General features: G+C 40.8%; 1 protein-coding gene across 1 annotated transcript in view; it reads left to right on the forward strand.

The window, feature by feature from the left end:
* The window catches only part of LOC124262617 (neural cell adhesion molecule 2-like), a 34,221-nt gene extending 15,311 nt beyond the window's left edge, over positions 1-18,910 (forward strand). The window contains exons 7-24 of the mRNA XM_046697123.1: positions 1,343-1,505; positions 2,414-2,610; positions 2,891-2,996; positions 4,240-4,404; positions 4,724-4,864; positions 5,101-5,228; positions 8,423-8,627; positions 10,283-10,447; positions 10,785-10,925; positions 11,332-11,459; positions 12,313-12,517; positions 12,706-12,870; positions 13,203-13,343; positions 15,108-15,275; positions 15,972-16,112; positions 16,691-16,786; positions 17,860-17,987; positions 18,565-18,910. Of these exons, the coding sequence (XP_046553079.1) occupies positions 1,343-1,505; positions 2,414-2,610; positions 2,891-2,996; positions 4,240-4,404; positions 4,724-4,864; positions 5,101-5,228; positions 8,423-8,627; positions 10,283-10,447; positions 10,785-10,925; positions 11,332-11,459; positions 12,313-12,517; positions 12,706-12,870; positions 13,203-13,343; positions 15,108-15,275; positions 15,972-16,112; positions 16,691-16,786; positions 17,860-17,987; positions 18,565-18,792 (2,811 nt within the window). The 3' untranslated portion in view covers positions 18,793-18,910. The remainder of the gene's footprint in view (positions 1-1,342; positions 1,506-2,413; positions 2,611-2,890; positions 2,997-4,239; positions 4,405-4,723; positions 4,865-5,100; positions 5,229-8,422; positions 8,628-10,282; positions 10,448-10,784; positions 10,926-11,331; positions 11,460-12,312; positions 12,518-12,705; positions 12,871-13,202; positions 13,344-15,107; positions 15,276-15,971; positions 16,113-16,690; positions 16,787-17,859; positions 17,988-18,564) is intronic.
* Positions 18,911-20,860: the final 1,950 nt, after the last annotated feature.

The raw sequence follows: 20,860 nt of genomic DNA on the forward strand, positions 1-20,860 counted from the left end.
TTGCCATAAAGAGGCGACTATCTTGTCGTAAGAGGCGACTAACGGGATCGGGTGGTCAGTTTCGCTGACTTGGTTGACAAATGTCATCGGTTCCCAATTGGGCAGATCGATGCTCATGCTGTTGATCACTGGATTGTCTGGTCCAGACTCGATTATTTACAGACCGCCGCCATATAGCTGGAATATTGCTAAGTGCGGCGTAAAACTAAACTCACTCACTCACTCACTCACAAAAGGCCTCCAGCCCATATACATTGGGGTTGTACATTATACATATCTTGCTTTAAGCAAATCATGTACATTCCTACAGTGATCCTAAACGTTGCTCGTCACATCATGTTACAGGCCCCCGCCGTGAGTTCCTACAATATTGCTAAAAGTGAACTACGATGGATCTGTTACAAAACTTTATATCAAATAGTTACGTAACATAAGAGCATGATTAATATAGTACGACAGCTGTATTACTATATGCTGGTTAGTTGAAATAAGTAGTTTAACGCTAATGAAGGTGACTTACATAGATAATATTCAGTTATATATTTAGTACGCAAATCTTCATAAAAAGGACATACAAGTAAAAAATGACAAATTCATACTCCTTCTCAAACCATTCAAGCAACGAAGATGAGTGAGTGATTATGACATGGCGAAGTTCTTGCATGTTCATTCCACCCTTCTGTGGTACCAAGCGCTAGCAAAGGCGTTTCATTGAAACATCAACATGGCTGATGAAACTGATGGTCAAGTCAAAAGGAGGCATTGAGTAAATATGGTCTTTGGCTGCTTTTAGCAATAATGTGCCGGGGACACAAAAAGTTGGCTTGACGCATTGTACCCCTATATGCCAAGCTCTCTACTAAATCACTCCAGAAACTGCAAAGAATCCAAGATTCTGCTTGCCAGATGTATCACCCACACTCCTCGTCATGACTATATCACTGTACCTCAGCGAAGTCTCCGATCCTCCTCTGACTCTCTTCTCACCCAACACAGATCTCCAAACCAACTGTCTGACCGAGCCTTTTCCTTTGGCATTCCTCAACTGTGGAACTCTCTCCGAAAGGAAACCAGGAACACTTCATCGAAAGAAACGTTTAAATCTCTGCTAAAGAATCATCTGTTCATTGCTGCCTTTCTGTAAAAAGTTATATGAACTATTTCCTTCCCCAATATTGTCCCATCGCCACTGAGCATCTCAATGGTGGATATTAGGCGCTTTATAAATACATTTTTATTATTATTACCCATATGGGAATCGAACTCGAGTTCTCGGCGAGACCACTGGGCTCCCCCACCACACCAAGGGGGCACTGAAGTAAGTTAATTGCGTCTGTTGTAGGACATCACTGTTGAATACATTCAGAAGGAACAGCCTCTGATGCATGTCACAACCGTGAAACTCAAGTTCGCCAGACTGGAACAAAAAGACGCCAACACCTACACCTGTTCGGCCTCCAACGTGGCTGGAACTGATGAAAAGGAGGGCAGGCTTGCCGTTGAATGTGAGTAACAGGTCATGTCTTTGTGCTTAAACCTGTTTGATCCACACCACCTTGTTATTTTCTAAGCGTCAAACAAATATATGCAGCTCGATATTAACAGTGTTTCCCCAGGATCCAAAAAGGGCAGGACGACAGAAGTCCAAAAAGGCCCCCATATTCCCAATGAGAGATGTCCAAGTATCAAGTTATCATATGATTCTGAAAGGCTCAAAAAGCGCCACTTAAGTTCAACATAACAGAAAAAAAGCCCCTAAAACAAACAAGTGTTGATATCAGTTATTGTATTCTTTGTACAGAAAACGTTTCAAGAACACACTGAGAGAGCATTCCATTCTCTTCTGTCCTCCCTGAACATGAATTGTGCCAGAATTTTGCAAGAAGGACAGGGTGCCTTAGAAAAGGGAAGGGTGCAAATAAGAAAGATCACGGCATTGTGCCCTGCTAAAATGCCTTGGGGAAACACTGATTTAATTGGCAGTCTTTCGATGATTTGGTCATAAGATAACTACCTATAATAAATCTATGCACTGGCCCAAATGCTGAAGCTTACCAGCCAGTACATGTGTTATTTCCTAGATCAGTCGATAACCAAGGTGCTTGGTGTTATAGAAAGCGATATCCACGTGTCAGTGTGTACTGAATGACAATACCAATGGGAAAGGATTGCACCAAATACAATACCTGGTGACACAGGCAATCCGTTGTGTTACATCATCAGGAATCACTTATTTTTTTCCAGGACAAAATCGATAAAGACATAAGCAAATGACATTAAAAAACCCCAACTCAAAACAAACAATAAAAAGCTAACCTCTGACATATTCTGAGATCACTTAAGTTTTCTAGTATATATCTGAACACGTATCTGAACACCATAATGTCATTATTGTCCCATGTGTTTGTCTAAGTCAAGCCTAACCTTGCGGACACTCCCTACTCGTCAATCTATGGCTCGGTGAACCACAAGACGGAGATCAAGTGTGTTGCTAATGCCGTACCTCTTCCTGTACTGTTTTGGAAACACAACAGCGTCATGATCAGTCAAGGCCCATCCTTCAGGATCAGTTCGAAGCATGAAAATCAAACGATTATCAGCATTCTGGAGGTATGTTTGTATACCAAACCATTCACTCGTTTCATAAATATGGTATTTAATGGGGCATCGTTTAGTATTCTCTATATACAATACTATTTGGTTCAGTATTTACCAGAGTCCCATGCCTGCCTCTGACCAGGAAGGGCACCTGATTTGTACATTCTATAAACCCAAGCCTCATTTGAACCTAGTCAGTTTCTTATCGTCATCCACCATGACCATCGTGTATCATATTTTCAATGGTAATACATGTTCGATTGGTTGTTTTCATTATAATTGTGTCCATCAGGTGTCGGTGACTGCTGAAAACGAAAACACCATCTTTGGGAAATACACGTGTGTTGCCCAGAACATCCTAGGATCGTCTGAGAAGGACATCATACTAAAGCAGGCTGGTGAGTGCTTGAGGCCTGACATGTGCTTGTTGTCTGGAATTGTTTCTCATGCTGTTGACCACGGTTTTACAAAAGAAACTCTGAAACTGTTTCTTTATTTTTCATTATTTTGACGATGTCACTTCCATTGAATCAACATATATCAGCTTCATTACTATATGTTTTGTGTTTTCTCAATGTCATGAGTTGGTATGACACTATATACTAATTTCACTACGTCACAACTGATCCCGTCGATATCTCTCACTGTGTCCTGATTTAACCTTTGGTATGGTAATATACATTTCTTTCCCTGTGTCGTGATTTATCTGTTTGGTTATCCGTTATTTCACTATGTCATGATATATCTCTTTCACTATATCATTAAAGTAGTATCCGAAAAAGAAAAAAAGACATTTTTTTTCACATTTATGTCTACAGTTTAGGTAGTTAATATGTGAATGTGTGAAATATCTGTTAAACTAAGTTCGGCCTAACTACAGTCCCAGTGGTAAGGAGATAGGAAACGTTAGAAAAGGATTTTGCTGAGGAGAGATTAGTGCAGAAATGAGCAATGCTTTTTTTCTAAGTCCAAAGCGACTTATTTCGAACAGACCATGACTTTATGCAAATTAGTGTGCGATGATAATTGTATTACGAAGGACACTTTTTAAATGCCCATTTTAAAATTGAACTTAGTTTCATTATAAACGAGAGCTGACGTAAAAAAAATAATTTTAATACTGAAACTATTAAGGATGTAGCTACCCTGGAGTCTCACTATAACTATAAAAAGAAACAGGTAGGAGGGGTCGTTTCAAACACAAAGCCAGGACGGGTGTCGCAGACAATAGTTTGGGTCGGGCTGGGGGATAGAGTTATCAGCTAAGATAAGATAAGTTTTGTCCGATTTTACGAGTAATCATGATTTTCCGGATGTCCTATTACGCATCCAACTGAACGCCTAGTTAGGCCTAGTTAGGCCGATGGGGGTTATTAGAGCCTAACCTGTGTGATTTTTTGTAAGCGATTCGAAGCATCGGTTTAGGAGTTATGATTGGTACAAAAATCGACGGAATAATAAATAATAATAATAATATTATATAATAATAATCCGAACGATTACAAGGAGGAGCCCAAATAATCCAATTGTAAAACGACACTGTCATAGGAGAATGAAAACTAAAACATTAAAGAATGATTTCCATCATATGACTTTCCAGACTTGTTATCAGTTGATTTGATGCTTCTGTTCACACTTCAGCGGTGCCATCTGCCCCTGGTGTTTCAATTAAAGCTGTGTCGCCAACGACCATCTCGCTACTGATAAAGGCAAGTGGGACTGGTGGGCAGCCCATCGAGGCCTACAAGGTTGTGTTTTACGCCGAGGGCGATGATCAAAACAAGGTCTCACAACTGATACCTGTCAGTAAGCAACATTCTTGTTCAGTTTGGTAAAGGTTTACCCGAAAGAAAGGAAAGTGTTTTGATTCTCTTTTCCACAGGCACAATTTTCAGTCTTGATTTAAATTCATCTTTGCAACTCACCTTGAAAGCTAGTTTAACTGTTTCAGTAAGAGGAACTCTAGCATAGCTCCATTAAATAAAGAATTGAAAGTTATTTTGATTCACTCTTATTCAGCGGCTATGTTTGTAGATGAGGACCTCATCTACTTAACTGTTAAATCATCGAGTGACCCTTCTGTTGAACTGTCCTGTTTCACCAGCCTGTGTTGTGTGTTTGTTAGACTCAACGTCCCAGGGGATGCAGACCCAGTTCGTCATCAATAATCTTTTACCAAGCCGACAATACGTCATCAGTGTGGAGGCTCGCAACAACGTGGGGTATGGGGCCAAGGCTGCAATCACTACCATGACTCGCCCAGTCCGTAAGTCACGTAGAGGAGCTCATCTCTGAGAAGCTCTGGAGTGTGTCAAGAGTCGTTACTCACAATATCAATCACTTGATTGTCTACAGGTCAACACCTCATAGCTTAAATATTCAAGAATATAGCATACGTGTCTTAAGTGCAGTAACTTAACCTACAAACGAGAAGGACGTGTTATCCCTAAATGTTTGCCTGTCAGCCTCTGTATCTTTACCTGACATGTTGTGTGTCTTCAGGTCAACCGAATCATCCAACAGTTACCTCCCCTAGATTTAGTGAGGATCCGAACAGTTACAAGTTGGTTTGGGAGAAACCTGGGACTGGAGGCATGCCCCTGACTGGATACATGGTCAAGTATTACCAGGTATACTTGCTTCAGTCTCTCACCACCATGTTTTATATACACTGACAAGTTTAAGTTAATGCAATCTGTGCTTCAGACATGGATTGTGGTGTAGCCTGGTGTACCTGAACCATGGTTGCGAACACCCAAGATTTGTGGATTTAGATAAGACCTAAATGCAGGTCTAAATATCACAACGAAAATCACAATACCAACAGACTACGCACGCACGCACGCTCGCACGCGTATGTTGGTGTATAACAATCACACTTTAATGCACAAATAACACAAAACCCTTGTATAACAATCCGTGTCACAATACAACACATGTATGACAATCCATCTCACAATACAATCCATGTATGTCAATTCATGTCACAATACAGACCCATGTATGTCAATTCATGTCACAATACAACCCATGTATGACAATCCATCTCACAATACAACCCATGTAAGTCAATTCATGTTACAATACAGCCCCACGTATGTCAATCCATGTCACAATACAGACCCATGTATGACAATCCATGTCACAATACAGACACATGTATGTCAATCCATGTCACAATACAACACATGTAAGTCAATCCATCTCACAATACAACCCATGTAAGTCAATCCATGTCACAATACAACACATGTATGACAATCCATCTCACAATACAACACATGTATGACAATCCATGTCACAATACAGACCCATGTATGACAATCCATGTCACAAAACAGACCCATATGTGACAATCCATGTCACAATACAACCCATGTATGACAATCCATGTCACAATAGAGACCCATGTATGACAATTCATGTCACAATACAGACCCATGTATGACAACCCATGTCACAATACAGACCCACGTATGACAATCCATGTCACAATGCAGACCCATGTAAGTCAATCCATGTCACAATAAGACCCATGTTTGACAATCCATGTCACAATACAGACCCATGTATGACAATCCATGTCACAATACACACCCACGTATGTCAATTCATGTCAAAATGCAGACCAATGTATGTCAATCCATGTCACAATACAGACCCATGTATATCAATCCATGTCACAAAACAGACCCATGTATGTCAATGAATTTCACAATACAGACCAATGTATGTCAATCCATTTCACAATACAGACCAATGTATATCAATCCATGTCACAAAACAGACCCATGTATGTCAATGAATTTCACAATACAGACCAATGTATGTCAATCCATGTCACAATACAGACAAATGTATGTCAATCCATGTCACAATACAGACAAATGTATGTCAATTCATGTCACAATACAACCCATGTATGACAATCCATCTCACAATACAACCCATGTAAGTCAATTCATGTTACAATACAGCCCCACGTATGTCAATCCATGTCACAATACAGACCCATACGTGACAATCCATGTCACAATACAGACCCATGTATGACAATCCATGTCACAAAACAGACCCATATGTGACAATCCATGTCACAATACAACCCATGTATCACAATCCATGTCACAATAGAGACCAATGTATGACAATCCATGTCACAATACAGGCCCGTGTATGTCAATCCATGTGACAATAAATTACCATATATGTCAATCCATGTCACAATACAGACCCATGTATGTCAATCCATGTCACAATACAGCCCCACGTATGACAATGCAAGTCACAATACAACCCATGTATGTCAATCCATGTCAGAATAGAGACCTATGTATGACAATTCATGTCACAATACAGACCCATGTATGTCAATCCATGTCACAATACAGACCCATGTAATACAATCCATGTCACAATACAGACCCATGTATGTCAATCCATGTCAAAATGCAGACCAATGTATGTCAATCCATGTCACAATACAGACCCATTTGTGACAATCCATGTAAAAATACTGACCCATGTATGACAATCCATGTCACAATGCAGATCCATATCTTACAATCCATGTCACAATACAGACCCATGTATGGCAATCCATGTCACAATGCAGACCCATATCTTACAATCCATGTCACAATACAGAACCATATGTGGCAATCCATGTCACAATACAGACCCATGTATGTGAATCCATGTCACAATACAAACCGATGTATGACAATCCATGTCACAATACAGACCCATGTATCACAATCCATGACACAATACAGACCAATGTATGACAATCCATGTCACAATACAGACCCATGTATCACAATCCATGACACAATACAGACCAATGTATGACAATCCATGTCACAATACAGACCCATGTATCACAACCCAAGTCACAATACAGACCCATGTATGGCAATCCATGTCACAATACCCATGTGTGAAAAAGCCACAATAGAGACCTGACGTTTGCAAAACATCTTCTCTTTTGCAATACGTATCTTAGTACAACTATATATGTGGTGAATGCATTTCATAACATGTCACACTAGAAACCAATCTATTGCAATACGTGTCACACTCAAGATGTAACTATCACAATCTATTGCAATACGTGTCACACTCAAGATGTAACTATCACAATCTATTGCAATACGTGTCACACTCAAGATGTAACTATCACAATCTATTGCAATACGTGTCACACTCAAGATGTAACTATCACAATCTATTGCAATACGTGTCACACTCAAGATGTAACTATCACAATCTATTGCAATACGTGTCACACTCAAGATGTAACTATCACAATCTATTGCAATACCTGTCACACTCAAGATGTAACTATCACAATCTATTGCAATTCACAGTGTAATATGTGTAAGCACCGCAATATATTGCAATACGTATCAAGATATAATATGAAAATATTCCAAAACAACACACCAAGCACTGCAAAGGCACATGAGAGTTCCATTCCCCGGACTTGTCACACATGGAACTAAATTTCACTTTGCGAAGGATGGATATTTTATAACAATAATTTTGCAATGTTGCACATTTGTTCGTCGTTTTCACGACGGCACATACAAAGGTGCTCTTTTACATTCGTTGTAAATTTCGGGGCGGTGGGTTAGCCTAATGGTTAATGCGTTGGCTCGTCACGCCGAATACCCGGGTTCGATTCCCCACATGGGTGCAATGTGTGAAGCCCATATCTGGTGTCCCCCGCCGGGATGTTGCTGGAATATTGCTAAAAGTGGCGTAAAACCAAACTCAGCCAGTCAGTCGCTGTGAATTTCACGTCATTTCTGCACGTGTTTAGGTGGAACTGTCCGAGGGTCAGCCCGATAAAGTGAAGGCGGTGGTTGGAGACATGAAAACGCTAAGAATTAACCAGGGCAATGTGACTGAGATTACACTGACTGGACTGATGCCCAACTCCACTTACCAACTGCAGATCCTTGCTACCAACGATATCGGGCTGTCCATGCCCACACGTAAAATATTCACAACACCACCTGGTGCATGTACGTAACATGGTATTTCATCTTTCCTTGTGAATGGAAACCTGCATGGTCTGCTTGACATGAATCCATAGCAGTCTTTATATCTAAGCAACTACTGCAACAATGTTGAGTGTATTGTCATCTTTGATACAAGATAGATCTTAAAATTATACCACTCTTTCTTGGAATGTATGCTTGCGTCCGTGCACTCTTTCTGAGACCTAACATCATAATATTATTTAGCTAATCCTTGCCTCTGTTGGGAGGCCGAAACAGATGGAATAGGTACAATTTATTGTTTGTTATTTTGTTGTTTCGTATGGTTTAGACCACAATTTTACCACAAAAAAGCCTTTGAAACTGTTTGTAATGTTTCATTATTTTGACGATTTTTAGATCCATTGTGTCAAGATACATCAGCTTGGTTAATCTTTTCTCTATGTCATGAGATATGCGTTTGGTAGGTCACTAATTATTTCTTTAACTGTGTCAGAACTGATCCATTCGATATGTTGCTATTTCATTCTCTCGCTATGTCATAATTTATCCCTTTGGTGACACTAGATGTTTAGTTCCCAGTGTCATGGTTTATATACACTGTGAATTGCAGTGAATTGTGCAGATTTACAAAAATATTTCTAAAACTGAAATGTTTCATTAGTTTGACGAAGTCAGTTCCACTGCGTCATCTTTTCTTGTCAATGGAAACGTGTATTGACTTTATGACATAAAGCCTACATCAAGTATTATATCTAAGCAATTAGTCATGTAATGTCGAATCGTTTTATCTTTGATACAAGATAGATCTTGAAATCATTGCACTGACACTTGCATCCCTGTAGGGATTCCGAAACAGAAGATATCTTATTCTGACACTATTCTATGATGGGAGGAGGAAGCGGACATAATACTTACTGCATTCCTGATGGTTGTCGCGGAAAATCCTTGTCCATGGGTACAATGTGTTTGTTGTCAAGAATTGTGTCGCATGGTTTTGACCTCGATCTTTCTGAAAGTGTTTAAATTTAAATTTGACGATACTAGTTCTATTACATCAACACATATCAGCTTCACTACTATATGGTTTGTCTTTTATCTGTGTCATGAGTTATGTTTTTGGCATGTCACTATTTAATTCTTTAACAATGTCATGAGATATGCGAATGGAACTTTACTATGTATTTCTTTAGCTGTGTCAAAACTGATCCGTTCGAAATATCGCTATTTCATTCTCTCTCTATGTCCTCATTTAACCATTTAGTATGCTAATATATATTTCTTTCCCTGTGTCATGATTTACCCGCTTGTTGTGTCACTATTTATTTCAGTATATCATGATTTAATCATTGGCCATGTCACCATTCATCCGTCATGTATCATTTCTTTCACCATGTCAGATATTTCTCTTCAATCATATCATGTTTAAATCATTCACTAGTTCACAAGTCACATCTTTTATTATGTCACGATGTATCTCTTTCAGCATTATGATTTTACCAATCACTGTGCTAAGATTTTATTTACCTTCACCAAGTCATAATGTATCCCTTTTAACTATGTCATGATATATTCATCTACTTATCTATGCCGCTTGCAAAATGACTCTGTCAAAAGAGAATGAACACTAAAATATCTACTGATTCTTAAATGGATGGCTTCTTCTGTTCACACTTCAGCAGTGCCATCTGCCCCTGATGTTTCAATTAAAGCTGTGTCGCCAACGACCATCCCGCTACTGATAACGGCAAGTGGGACTGGTGGGCAGCCCATCGAGGCCTACAAGATTGTGTTTTACGCCGAGGGTGATGATCAAAACAAGGTCTTACAACTGGTACCTGTCAGTAAGCAACATTCTTGTTCAGTTTGGTAAAGGTTTACCCGGAACAAAGAAAAGTGTTTTGATTCCCTTTCCCACAGTCACAATTTCAAACTTATCAGTCTTCTTGATTTAATTCGTCTTTTCAACTCACCTTGAGAGCTAGTTTAACTGATTCAGTAAGAGGAAGTCTTGCACATTTCCACCATGAAACAACCGAAAGGTATTTTGTTTGACTCTTCCGCGGGTACGACTGGTATATGAGGAGCTCGTTCAGCTCTACTTAACTGGTAGTTGATCGGAGTGGCCCTTCAACTGAACTGCCCTGTTTGATCATCCTAAGTGTGTTGTGTGTTTGTTAGACTCAACGTCCCAGGGGATGCAGACCCAGTTCGTCATCAATAATCTAGCACCCAGGCGACGATACGTCATCAGTGTGGAGGCGCGCAACAACGTGGGGTATGGGGCCAAGGCTGCAATCGCTGCCATGACTCTGGCCATCCGTAAGTTAAGTCGAAAACTTGATCAACTCTGGGGTCACCGTAGTTAGTTACTCATCAGAAAAAGTCATTTGAGACATATATGTCCCTTTGTAGTTCTTGGTGAGTTTAGGAAACTATGGTGTTGTAAGAGCTGACTACATGCATCATGTAGTCAGGCTGTGCTTGCTTGGTTGTCGTCGTACTCTGTTGACACGAATCGTTGCTCACAAAATACATCACTGGATTGTCTGGTCAGGATTCGATTATTTACAGGTCATTACCTCATAGCTTAAATATTCATGAATGTAGCATACATGTCTTAAGTGCAGTAACTTGAAGTACGAATGAGAAGCATGTGATACCCATAAATGACTGTGTGTCAGCCTCATACAGCCCCTTTCAGTGACCTATTGTTGTGTGTCTTCAGGGGAACCGAACCCTCCAACAGTTACCTCCCCTAGATTTAGTGACTATCCGAACAGCTACAAACTGGTTTGGGAGAAACCTGGGACTGGAGGCATGCCCCTGACTCGATACATGGTCAGGTATTATCAGGTATACTTGCTTCAGTCTCTCACCACTGTGGTAGTTATGAACAACATGTTTGAAACAAGCTGTTATATCTGAATGTTATCTGTGATGCAGACATGGATTGTGGTGTAGCCTGGTACCTGAAATGTTGACTGAAATATTGCAATTTATTTCAACGCATATTATTTGTTGCAATACGTGTCACAATGCAACCATATGTGCTGAATGTTTTTTATAACATGTCACACTATCGCAATTATATTGCAACACCTGTCAAAATAAATACCTAATTGTCACAATCGACTGCGATTCACATTGCAATATGTGTTAAAATGGATTCGTAACTATCACAAAATATTTGCAATACCTGTCAAAATAAATATGTAACAATGACAACCTACTGCAATTCACTGTGTAATATGTGTTATAATGTGGCTGTAAGTATCTCGATGTATATACTGTATAACACAATACAGACCTATGCATCTCAGTATATCGCAAAACAATCCAACAAGCACAGATAAGCCACAATCAAATGAGAGTTCAATTCCTGGAGTGAATGAGTGAGTGAGTATGCTTTAAAGTTGCTTTTATCAATATTCCAGCAATATCACGGCGGGGGACACCAGGAATGGGCCTCACACATTGTACCCATGTGGGGAATCGAACCCGGATCTTCAACGTGACTGCAGATACCTTAAAAATTAGGCTACCCTTCCACCCCTCATTATTTGGAATAAATGTCACTTTGCAAAGCATGTATGTAATAACCCGAATTTTTCAACATTGAACATATGTTCCTCGTTAACATTAGGGCACAAACGAAGGTGCTTTTTACATTCGTTGTAAATTTCACGTCATTTCTGAACGTGTTTAGGTGGAACTATCCGAGGGTCAGCCTGAGAAAGTGAAGGCGGCGGTTGGAGACATGAAAACGCTGCTAATTGACCAGAGCAATGTGACTGAGATTACATTGACGGAATTGATGCCCAACTGCACTTATGAACTGCAGATCAGCGCTATGAACCCTATGGGAGTGTCCAAGGCCACACGTAAAATATTCACCACACCACCTGGGGGATGTAAGCAACACCTTATTTCATCTTTTCTTGTCAATGAAAACATGCATTGACTGTGTGACATAGGGTCCCCATCAGGTATTATATCTAAGCAATTAGAGAATGAAAACGAAAACATTAAGGAATGTTTTCATCCATTTGTATTTCCATGCCAGTTATCAGTTGATTTGATGGTACTGTTTATACTTCAGCGGTGCCATCTGATCCTGATGTTTCAATTAAAGAGGTGTCGCCAACGACCATCTCGTTACTGATAACGGCAAGTGGGTCTGGTGGGCAGCCCATCGAGGCCTACAAGATTGTGTTTTACGCCGAGGGCGATGATCAAAACAAGGTCTTACAACTGGTACCTGTCAGTAAGCAATATTCTTTTTCAGTTTGGTAAAGGTTTAGCCGAAACAAAAAAAGTGTTTTGATGCACTCTTATTCCGGCACAATTTCAAACTTTTCAGTCTTGTTAATTTGATTTCGTCTTTTCAACTCACCTTGAAAGCAAGTTTAACTGTTTCAGTAAGAGGATGTCTTGCACATTTCCACTATGAAACAACCGAAAGGTATTTTGTTTGACTCTTCCACGGGTACGATTGGTAAATGAGGAGCTCGTTGAGCAATACTTAACTGGCAGTTCATCGAGTGACCCTTCTGTTGAACTGTCCTGTTTCACCAGCCTGTGCTGTGTGTTTGTTAGACTCAACGTCCCAGGGGATGCAGACCCAGTTCGTCATTAATAATCTTTTACCAAGCCGACGATACGTCATCAGTGTGGAGGCTCGCAACAACGTGGGGTATGGGGCCAAGGCTGCAATCTCTGCCATGACTCAGTCCGTCCGTAAGTTAAGTCGAGAAGCTGATCAACTCTGGGGTCACCGCAATTAGTTACTCATCAGAAATGTATTGTGTAACAGATATATACTCGGCGTCATTAATGAAGGGTCAAGCTATTGGCAACAGTATTTTTGTGAATTTTGTAAAATCTTCCTTGTTGTTTAAAATATGTACAACCGAATGTTTCACTAACTTTCTTAACAGTATGGAAAAACACATCAGGCCATTGAAATGTCATCATTATGTTCGTTAACGTTGTGCTGTTACAAAGGGCGCATATGTTATTCTGATTTTTTTAATATGGAAATCCAACTGCCACTTAATGTCAGTGATTTGCACGTGCAAGTCCCCCTATACATGGGAAAAGGAGGACCATACACATGCATTGATGCTTTTTCACTGTCGTTCACTGTTCAGGTACCTCTTTGAAATCGCAGCTTAAAATGAGACGGTTTTTTTACACTTGCTGAAAGGGGTCAGGCTATTGTCCTCTTGGAATCAGATCCGCCTCAGCGGCAGCTTGCTGACCGCTTTAATGTAAGTCAGAGTGCTTTTGGTAGACTGGCAGAGATTAAGCCAATGGGTCCGTGGAATATGCACGTCGACCAGGTCGCCACGGAGTCACAACAGTCCGAGATGTTAGGCACATGATTAACACCGCATTTCGTAACAGATTCCTTAACACAGCAGATATTCAAACAGAACAGTTCAATGTTAACAATGTAAGGCTATCGAGGGGCACCTTTCGTAAACGTTTAAGGGCAGCCGGACTCCGTTGTAGGCGACCTGCAGTTTGTCCACCACGTCGACCCTCGTTACTGCAAGACACCAACGATAGGCGTAACAGGGCCATTATTGTCACGGAATACCTTAGGCAACAGGGTGTAGAGCAGATGGAGTGGCCAGAATGTTCGCTAGACCTCAACCCAGGTAAGCATCCCTGGGATAAACTCAGACGACGTCACCCAGCACCAGTGTATCTCCCAGGACTCCGCAGGGCTCTAGTAGAGGAATGGAAGCTTTCTTTGTGAACTTGATATGGAGCATGAGAACGAGGTGCACCAGTGTCTTGGACGCGCGAGGAGGGTACACAAGATATTGAATGACCGAGTGATTCATGTCTGTCATTTTCATTTTGGGGGTTGGTCTACACAACTGATGTTTGCTAGTGCTGTGTGAACTTTCTGTCTGTATGTCACGATGTGTCACGTTGGTCAACATATTAAACGTTATGACACTCTTAGTTCTATTATTTCTGAGAAACCTTTCTTTACATATATATAATATGACCCTTCATTAATGACACCTAGTATGTATATTCTTAAAAAAAACTCAATTTTATTTACGATTGAAAACATCGGGAGATATATCGGAGTCAATTAATGCTGATATGATAATAATGAATGTTTTGAGATAGCATCACCACTTGCACTTCCTTATGACCATAGTTGTTTGTACAGTAATCGCTCTTGAAAGATGATTGGTGTATGAAAACCCTCAAAATCAAGAATTACACCCATACACATGTATGGGACTACTACGTTGTGCACGTGCATCCCATGCGTTGAACTGAGGGGTGGCGATATTGAGAAATGCCGGTGCGTTCATAAGATGACTGCATTTGAAAAGTTTGTTAACGCTTATACTTCCTATTGCTATTGAAAGTTTTTTATCCCATCCCAAAATTGTCCACTTAAGGCATAACGAGAATCCATTTGACTCTGCACATTGTTTGCCCATCTATTTGACCTTCCTGATCAAATTTCAGAGAAGCCATCAGCTCCGAGCATTTCAGCTGATGAAGTGACGTCCACAAGCATCCGTCTGCTGATTGCGAAAGAACAAGAAACTTGGGGGCTGCCCGTCATGGAGTACAGGGTCGTTTATTATGCCAAAGGCAATGTAAAAGGAAAGATCAGAAGAAAGGTTCCTGTCAGTAAGTTGAGTTGTTTATCAATTACAGTAACAGACGGTTAACTCCCCTCCTCAATACAAATGAAAAAACCAGACCGGAGTGGTGGAGTGGTGGGCGAGCTGGCTAAGGCGCCAGGTAGTAATCCAGCGAGCTTGAGTTGACGGGATCGAGCCCAGGGGACCAGGTGTAAAAACCTCGGATTCAACTTTGTGTGCAGACTCTTTCAGTGTTGTCACAACCCCTAGTGTACAGTACACAACCCTGTGCACTTAAAAGAACCCACCAGCCCTTTGGTATTTGACCAGATGGTGGCCACATGAATACGTGCAAACACCTAGTTGCGGGTACAGCAACATGCAGTAAACTTGGACAAAGTACTGTGACTTTCTGTTGCAGTCCACCCAGCTGTGAATTGGGTACCTCGTAGTGATGGGAAAGCCACATTAACTCGGTGCGCCTGGTAGGCAGCAAGAGTTGTATGCTCCCCAGGGAGTTAATACGAAGTGCCGTTGAGACTGACATCCTAAGATCGAGGGAAAAAATCAAAGCGCCTGTGTGCAGCCTAGCTGGAACTCGGCGCTATATAAATAGATTATAATAAAATAATTATGATAATACCTCAGACACAATGTAATGCTCACCTTTCCTCCCAGTTCTCTGGAGTGTTGTTTCAGTCTAACCAGTTTAGGTGTGTCATGTGTTATATGGTTTTGTCAGACAGAAACTCCAAGGACCTGCAGACTGTGTTCCTCATTGACAATCTGGGAGCCGGGGTTCAGTACTTCATCAGGGTAATGGCTCGCAACAACCTGGGTTATGGAGCCAAGGCTAAAATGTCTGTCAAGACAGCGTTCTTCAGTGAGTTGAAACCAAACAATAATGACCCTGTTTTATGGAGGGGGTTATCTTGGACTCCATTCGAGTGAATGATATATTATACTCAGGTCTATAATTGTGTGGGGCTGTGGGGTAGCCTAATGGTTAAAGTGTTCGCTCGTCACGCCACAGACCCGGTTTCGATTCCCCACATGGGTACAATGTGTGAACCCCATTTCTGGTGTCCCCCGCCGTGATATTGCTGGAATATTGCTAAAAGCTGCGTAAAACCATACTCACACACTCACTCTAAAATTGTGAATTGTGCTTTACTTTTTTGGAATCAACACTTACTGATTGAGGAGCTCTGACACTGACTAACACAGAATCTTCTCAGAAAGACATCACAGATATATTGTAGGCACTGACTGACTGACTGATTATACAGTGGCCGGGTTTTATAAGAACGTTTTGTATACTGTTAGGCAGTTATGAATAAAATGTGTGTTGTTTGACATATACCCAACAACCAATTCCACAACCAACCACAGCAGTCTTCTATCCATTCCATCTTCCAGATTGATTGTCCATTGATTTAAATTTTCTGTTCAAACTTTCAGCGGTACCATCACTACCGAGTCTGTCATTTGCCTCCAGGCTTGTGTACTTCACAGAGGCTGACGACGAGAGAAACGTCACACCAACGGCACCAGTCAGTAAGTGGAACTCTAGCTACGTTCCCTTAAATTAAGGTTAAGTTGAGGCAGCGAAAGGTTTGTTGGAGTCGAGACGTGACAATTGTGTGGTACCCATTCAAGGCCAGCAAGTCCTCATGATCCCTCGGAGTAATGAGCCGAGACAAAAGGTGCTTCACGTGTCTCCAGCTGGGCGCAGAGCTAGTGTTAACTTTTTTGGTCTTGGAGTTATGAACTCGCTTGTGTATCCTAACTTTCCTTTGAACGACCAAATTCATTATAACCACCTCACTCAAACTCAATTGTTTTTTTTTTTTTTTGCCATTTTCAATTAATTGTCAAAATATAATAACATTTAAATGTTGGTTTACGTGTTTGTTATTTATATGAGAAACGATAAGAAAGACTTCAAACTGCCAAGTTCATGTGCAGAACCAGAACATCTCAATGTACCTTACTTATTTTATCTATCCTCAGTAACCTTAATGTGTGCCACATGGGTTTCTTGCTCCAAGTTCTAGTAGGAACTAATTCACCGGTAACATTTGTTGACATTTGGCATTTTAGTGTGTAGCCATGTAAGATGAAATTTATTGAGTGTTTACAAAAATTCAATCATACTTTTACGCAACAGACTTAATATGTTTTGAATTTTCACATAAATATTTGCGTAATTTACGCAGATACGCAGCTTATCTGTATACCTGGCCAGGTGTGATGTAAACTGTTTAGTTCATCCCGTGAGCGATAGTTAACAAGATGAACCAAATGAATGCTGTACCATGGACTGAAAGTATAACTGTGCTCTGTGTTAGTCATCCACTTCAAGAAACTGAAGACAGATTTACAGGCAGGTGTTCTTCTATGTCTGTAGTGAGTGAGTGAGTGAGTTTAGTTTTACGCCGCTTTTAGCAATATTCCAGCAATATCACGGCGGGGGACACCAGTAATGGGCTTCACACATTGCACCAATGTGGGGAATCGAACCCAGGTCTGTGGCGTGACGAGCCAACGCTTTAACCACTAGGCTACCCCACCGCCCCCCATTCGTCTTTAAGTGACCCTTTTACCAAAATGTTGTTTTGACCCTTCAGGTCAGCCGGACCCTCGAAGAGTTACCTCCCCTAGGTCTAGTGATAATCCTAACAGCAACAAGTTGGTTTGGGAGAAACCGGACACTGGCGGCAAACCCCTGACTCTCTATAAGTACAAGTCTTACCAGGTAGGTCAGGACATGCTAGCGAACACCTGGTGTTCATTCGGATAGGTATATAAATTTCACCGTTATTTTTGCTCTTTACACCAGATTAAATCTCATTCTGGGGATAATAAAGAAAAGGCATTCTTTTCCACTGATGTTTTTTTTTAAAGTACCCCTGTTCCTCATCAACATGGCAGTTACTTTAAAAAGATGTTTCTGAAACAGGCTGCCTACTCCATCCTCTGTACCACATACTACGTTATATGAAGTGTGGTCGAGCCAAGTAGATTCATGGTTGCTTGAAACAACTATTTCTGGTGTCCTTAAAGTTGGAGCTGTTTTGAAAATGCCTTTGATCAAATAAAATAAAACTTAGTATCAAAGGCACTTTTGTAACAGGGGACCAAAGTATAATTAATGTTTCAACATCATCACAGAACACCATTGTCGTATATTGTTCATGTTGGAACAAAAGACCTACCCAAGTAACTTTCACAGTGCTAGTGTTGGCAGCCATATGTATTGAAGAACACATGATTGTAATCGGGGAATGCTTGTTTATTGATACCCTTTACCATGAGGTTACATATTGGAAAAGGTGGACGAGTACGAGGGTGATCCAGCCACGAAATACCCGATAATTGACCAGGACGATACCACTGAGATGGAACTCACTGACGCGAGGCCCAACTCCACCTACAAGCTGCTGATCACTTCCATGAACACCACAGAAGAATCCCTGGCCACTAAAATACTATTCACGACACCACCTGGCGGACGTAAGTGGTATCTTTTGCTGTTTGAATCTTATATTTTTTATACATAATGAAACACTTCCGCTCCGTCTAGGTTCACTTTCATGATTGTTTTCCTGTCCGGATTCTGACTGACTGACTGAGTTTGGTTTTACGCCGCTTTCAGCAATATTCCAGCAACATCACGGCGGGCTGTCCGGATGCTGAGTGAGTGAGGGAATTTTGTTTGATTTCCGTTTTTAGCAATATTCCAGCAACATCACGGCGGGAGACACCAGAAATGGGCTTCACATATTGTACCCATGTGTGGAATCGAACCCGAGTCTTCGGGTTGACCACTAGACCAGTTGGGGTTCTGAGGCTGGAGATCCTCTTCTTTATATCCTGGAACACTTTACGTTCTCATTATACGGTAGACCCGTGCAGATCCGGGTTAGAACTTCAGTAACCCATGCTTGTCGTAAGAGGCGACTAACGGGATCGGATGGTGAGGCTCGCTGACTTGGTTCACATATGTCATCGTTTCCCAGTTGGGTAGATCGATGCTCATGCTGTTGAATGTCTGGCCCTGGATTGTCTGCCCCAGACTCGATCAATTACAGACCGCCTTCATACAGCTGGAATATCGCCGAGTGCGGCGTAAAAATATACTCACTCACAATGAAAATAAAAAAAATAAGTCTCTTCATGCCCTTGAGAAAATTCGGAATTTGTTTCAAAGGTGAGTAACATGTGTCATGCTTTTTCTAGTTTGACTAGGTTTATCAGTTCCACTTTGCCATGTGGTATCTTCCCACTGTGTCATGTGATATTTTCCCACTGTGTCATGTGATATTTCCCACTGTGTCATGTGATATTTTCCCACTGTGTCATGTGATATTTTCCCACTGTGTCATGTGATATTTTCCCACTGTGTCATGTGATATTTTCCCACTGTGTCATGTGATAATTTCCTACTGTGTCATGTGATATTTTCCCACTGTGTCATGTGATATTTTCCCACTGTATCATGTGATATTTTCCCACTGTGTCATGTGTGTTATATCTCATTTGTCTGTGTTTTATGTTTCATGTTTTATGCGTTGACAATTCCATGCTGTACCGTATTATATTTTATCCATTTCACCATATCATGATTTATTACATTCATTGTACCATACTTAACCAGTTTCGCTGTGGTCTGCTGTATTGCTTTAACTGGCTGTTTCACCTCATATTTAATAATTCATCCATTGCGTTATATTATGCCTTCTGTGTTTCACTGTGTCACGTTTCACCCATTTCATCGTCAGTTTCACCATGCCAAGTATTACTCGTTACACCATTATGTTGTCTCATTTTCACCACCTCATGTTTTATTTGTTTCACCATCTCATGTTTTGATCTGTTTGATTGGCATTTAGAAGTTGGTGACTAATAAGAAAGTAAGAAAGTTTATGGATAACAACGTCTTTATTATATATGATGCGACGTTTCGGTATGGATTCTTATACCGTTGTCAAGCAAGAGTGCGACGTTTCGGTATGGATTCTTATACCGTTGTCAAGCAAGAGTTAGCTTGACAACGGTATAAGAATCCATACCGAAACGTCGCATCATATATAATAAATAAGATGTTATCCATAAACTTTCTTACTTTCTCATCTCATGTTTTACCTGTTTCACCGTCTCATGTTTAATTTGTTTCACCTTCTCGTGTTTTACCTGTTTGACCCTCTCACGTTGTATGTTTCACCAACTCATGTTTTTTCTTTCACCATCTCATGTTTTATCTGTTTCAACACCTCATGTTTTCAAATGTTTAAATGCGTCAGTTTTATCAACTGAAGAATGTCATGCGTCCCAGGAATTCGGACTTAATTTCGACTTGGCCAAGGTTTATGGAGCCTCGCGGCACTCTTGGCAGCGGCGGAACATATGGAATCATCCCTGACATGATACCACCTTGCCATAAACTGAACTTGAAAATATTTTGCAATGTTTTATTCGCTGTTTAATGTCGCATTTAACAATACTCCAGCTGCTTGTGTAACATTCAAATCGTATGTTTCGCCTGGCATTGGTTGCTTTGGACATATTCTGACCTGGCATATATACGAGGGATATCATTGGATGATACTGTATGATAGGATCCGTAAG

This window comes from Haliotis rubra, unplaced genomic scaffold, assembly GCF_003918875.1.
Source record: "Haliotis rubra isolate DU_JTF1 unplaced genomic scaffold, ASM391887v1 Scf848, whole genome shotgun sequence".
Taxonomy (NCBI): Eukaryota; Metazoa; Mollusca; class Gastropoda; order Lepetellida; family Haliotidae; genus Haliotis; species Haliotis rubra.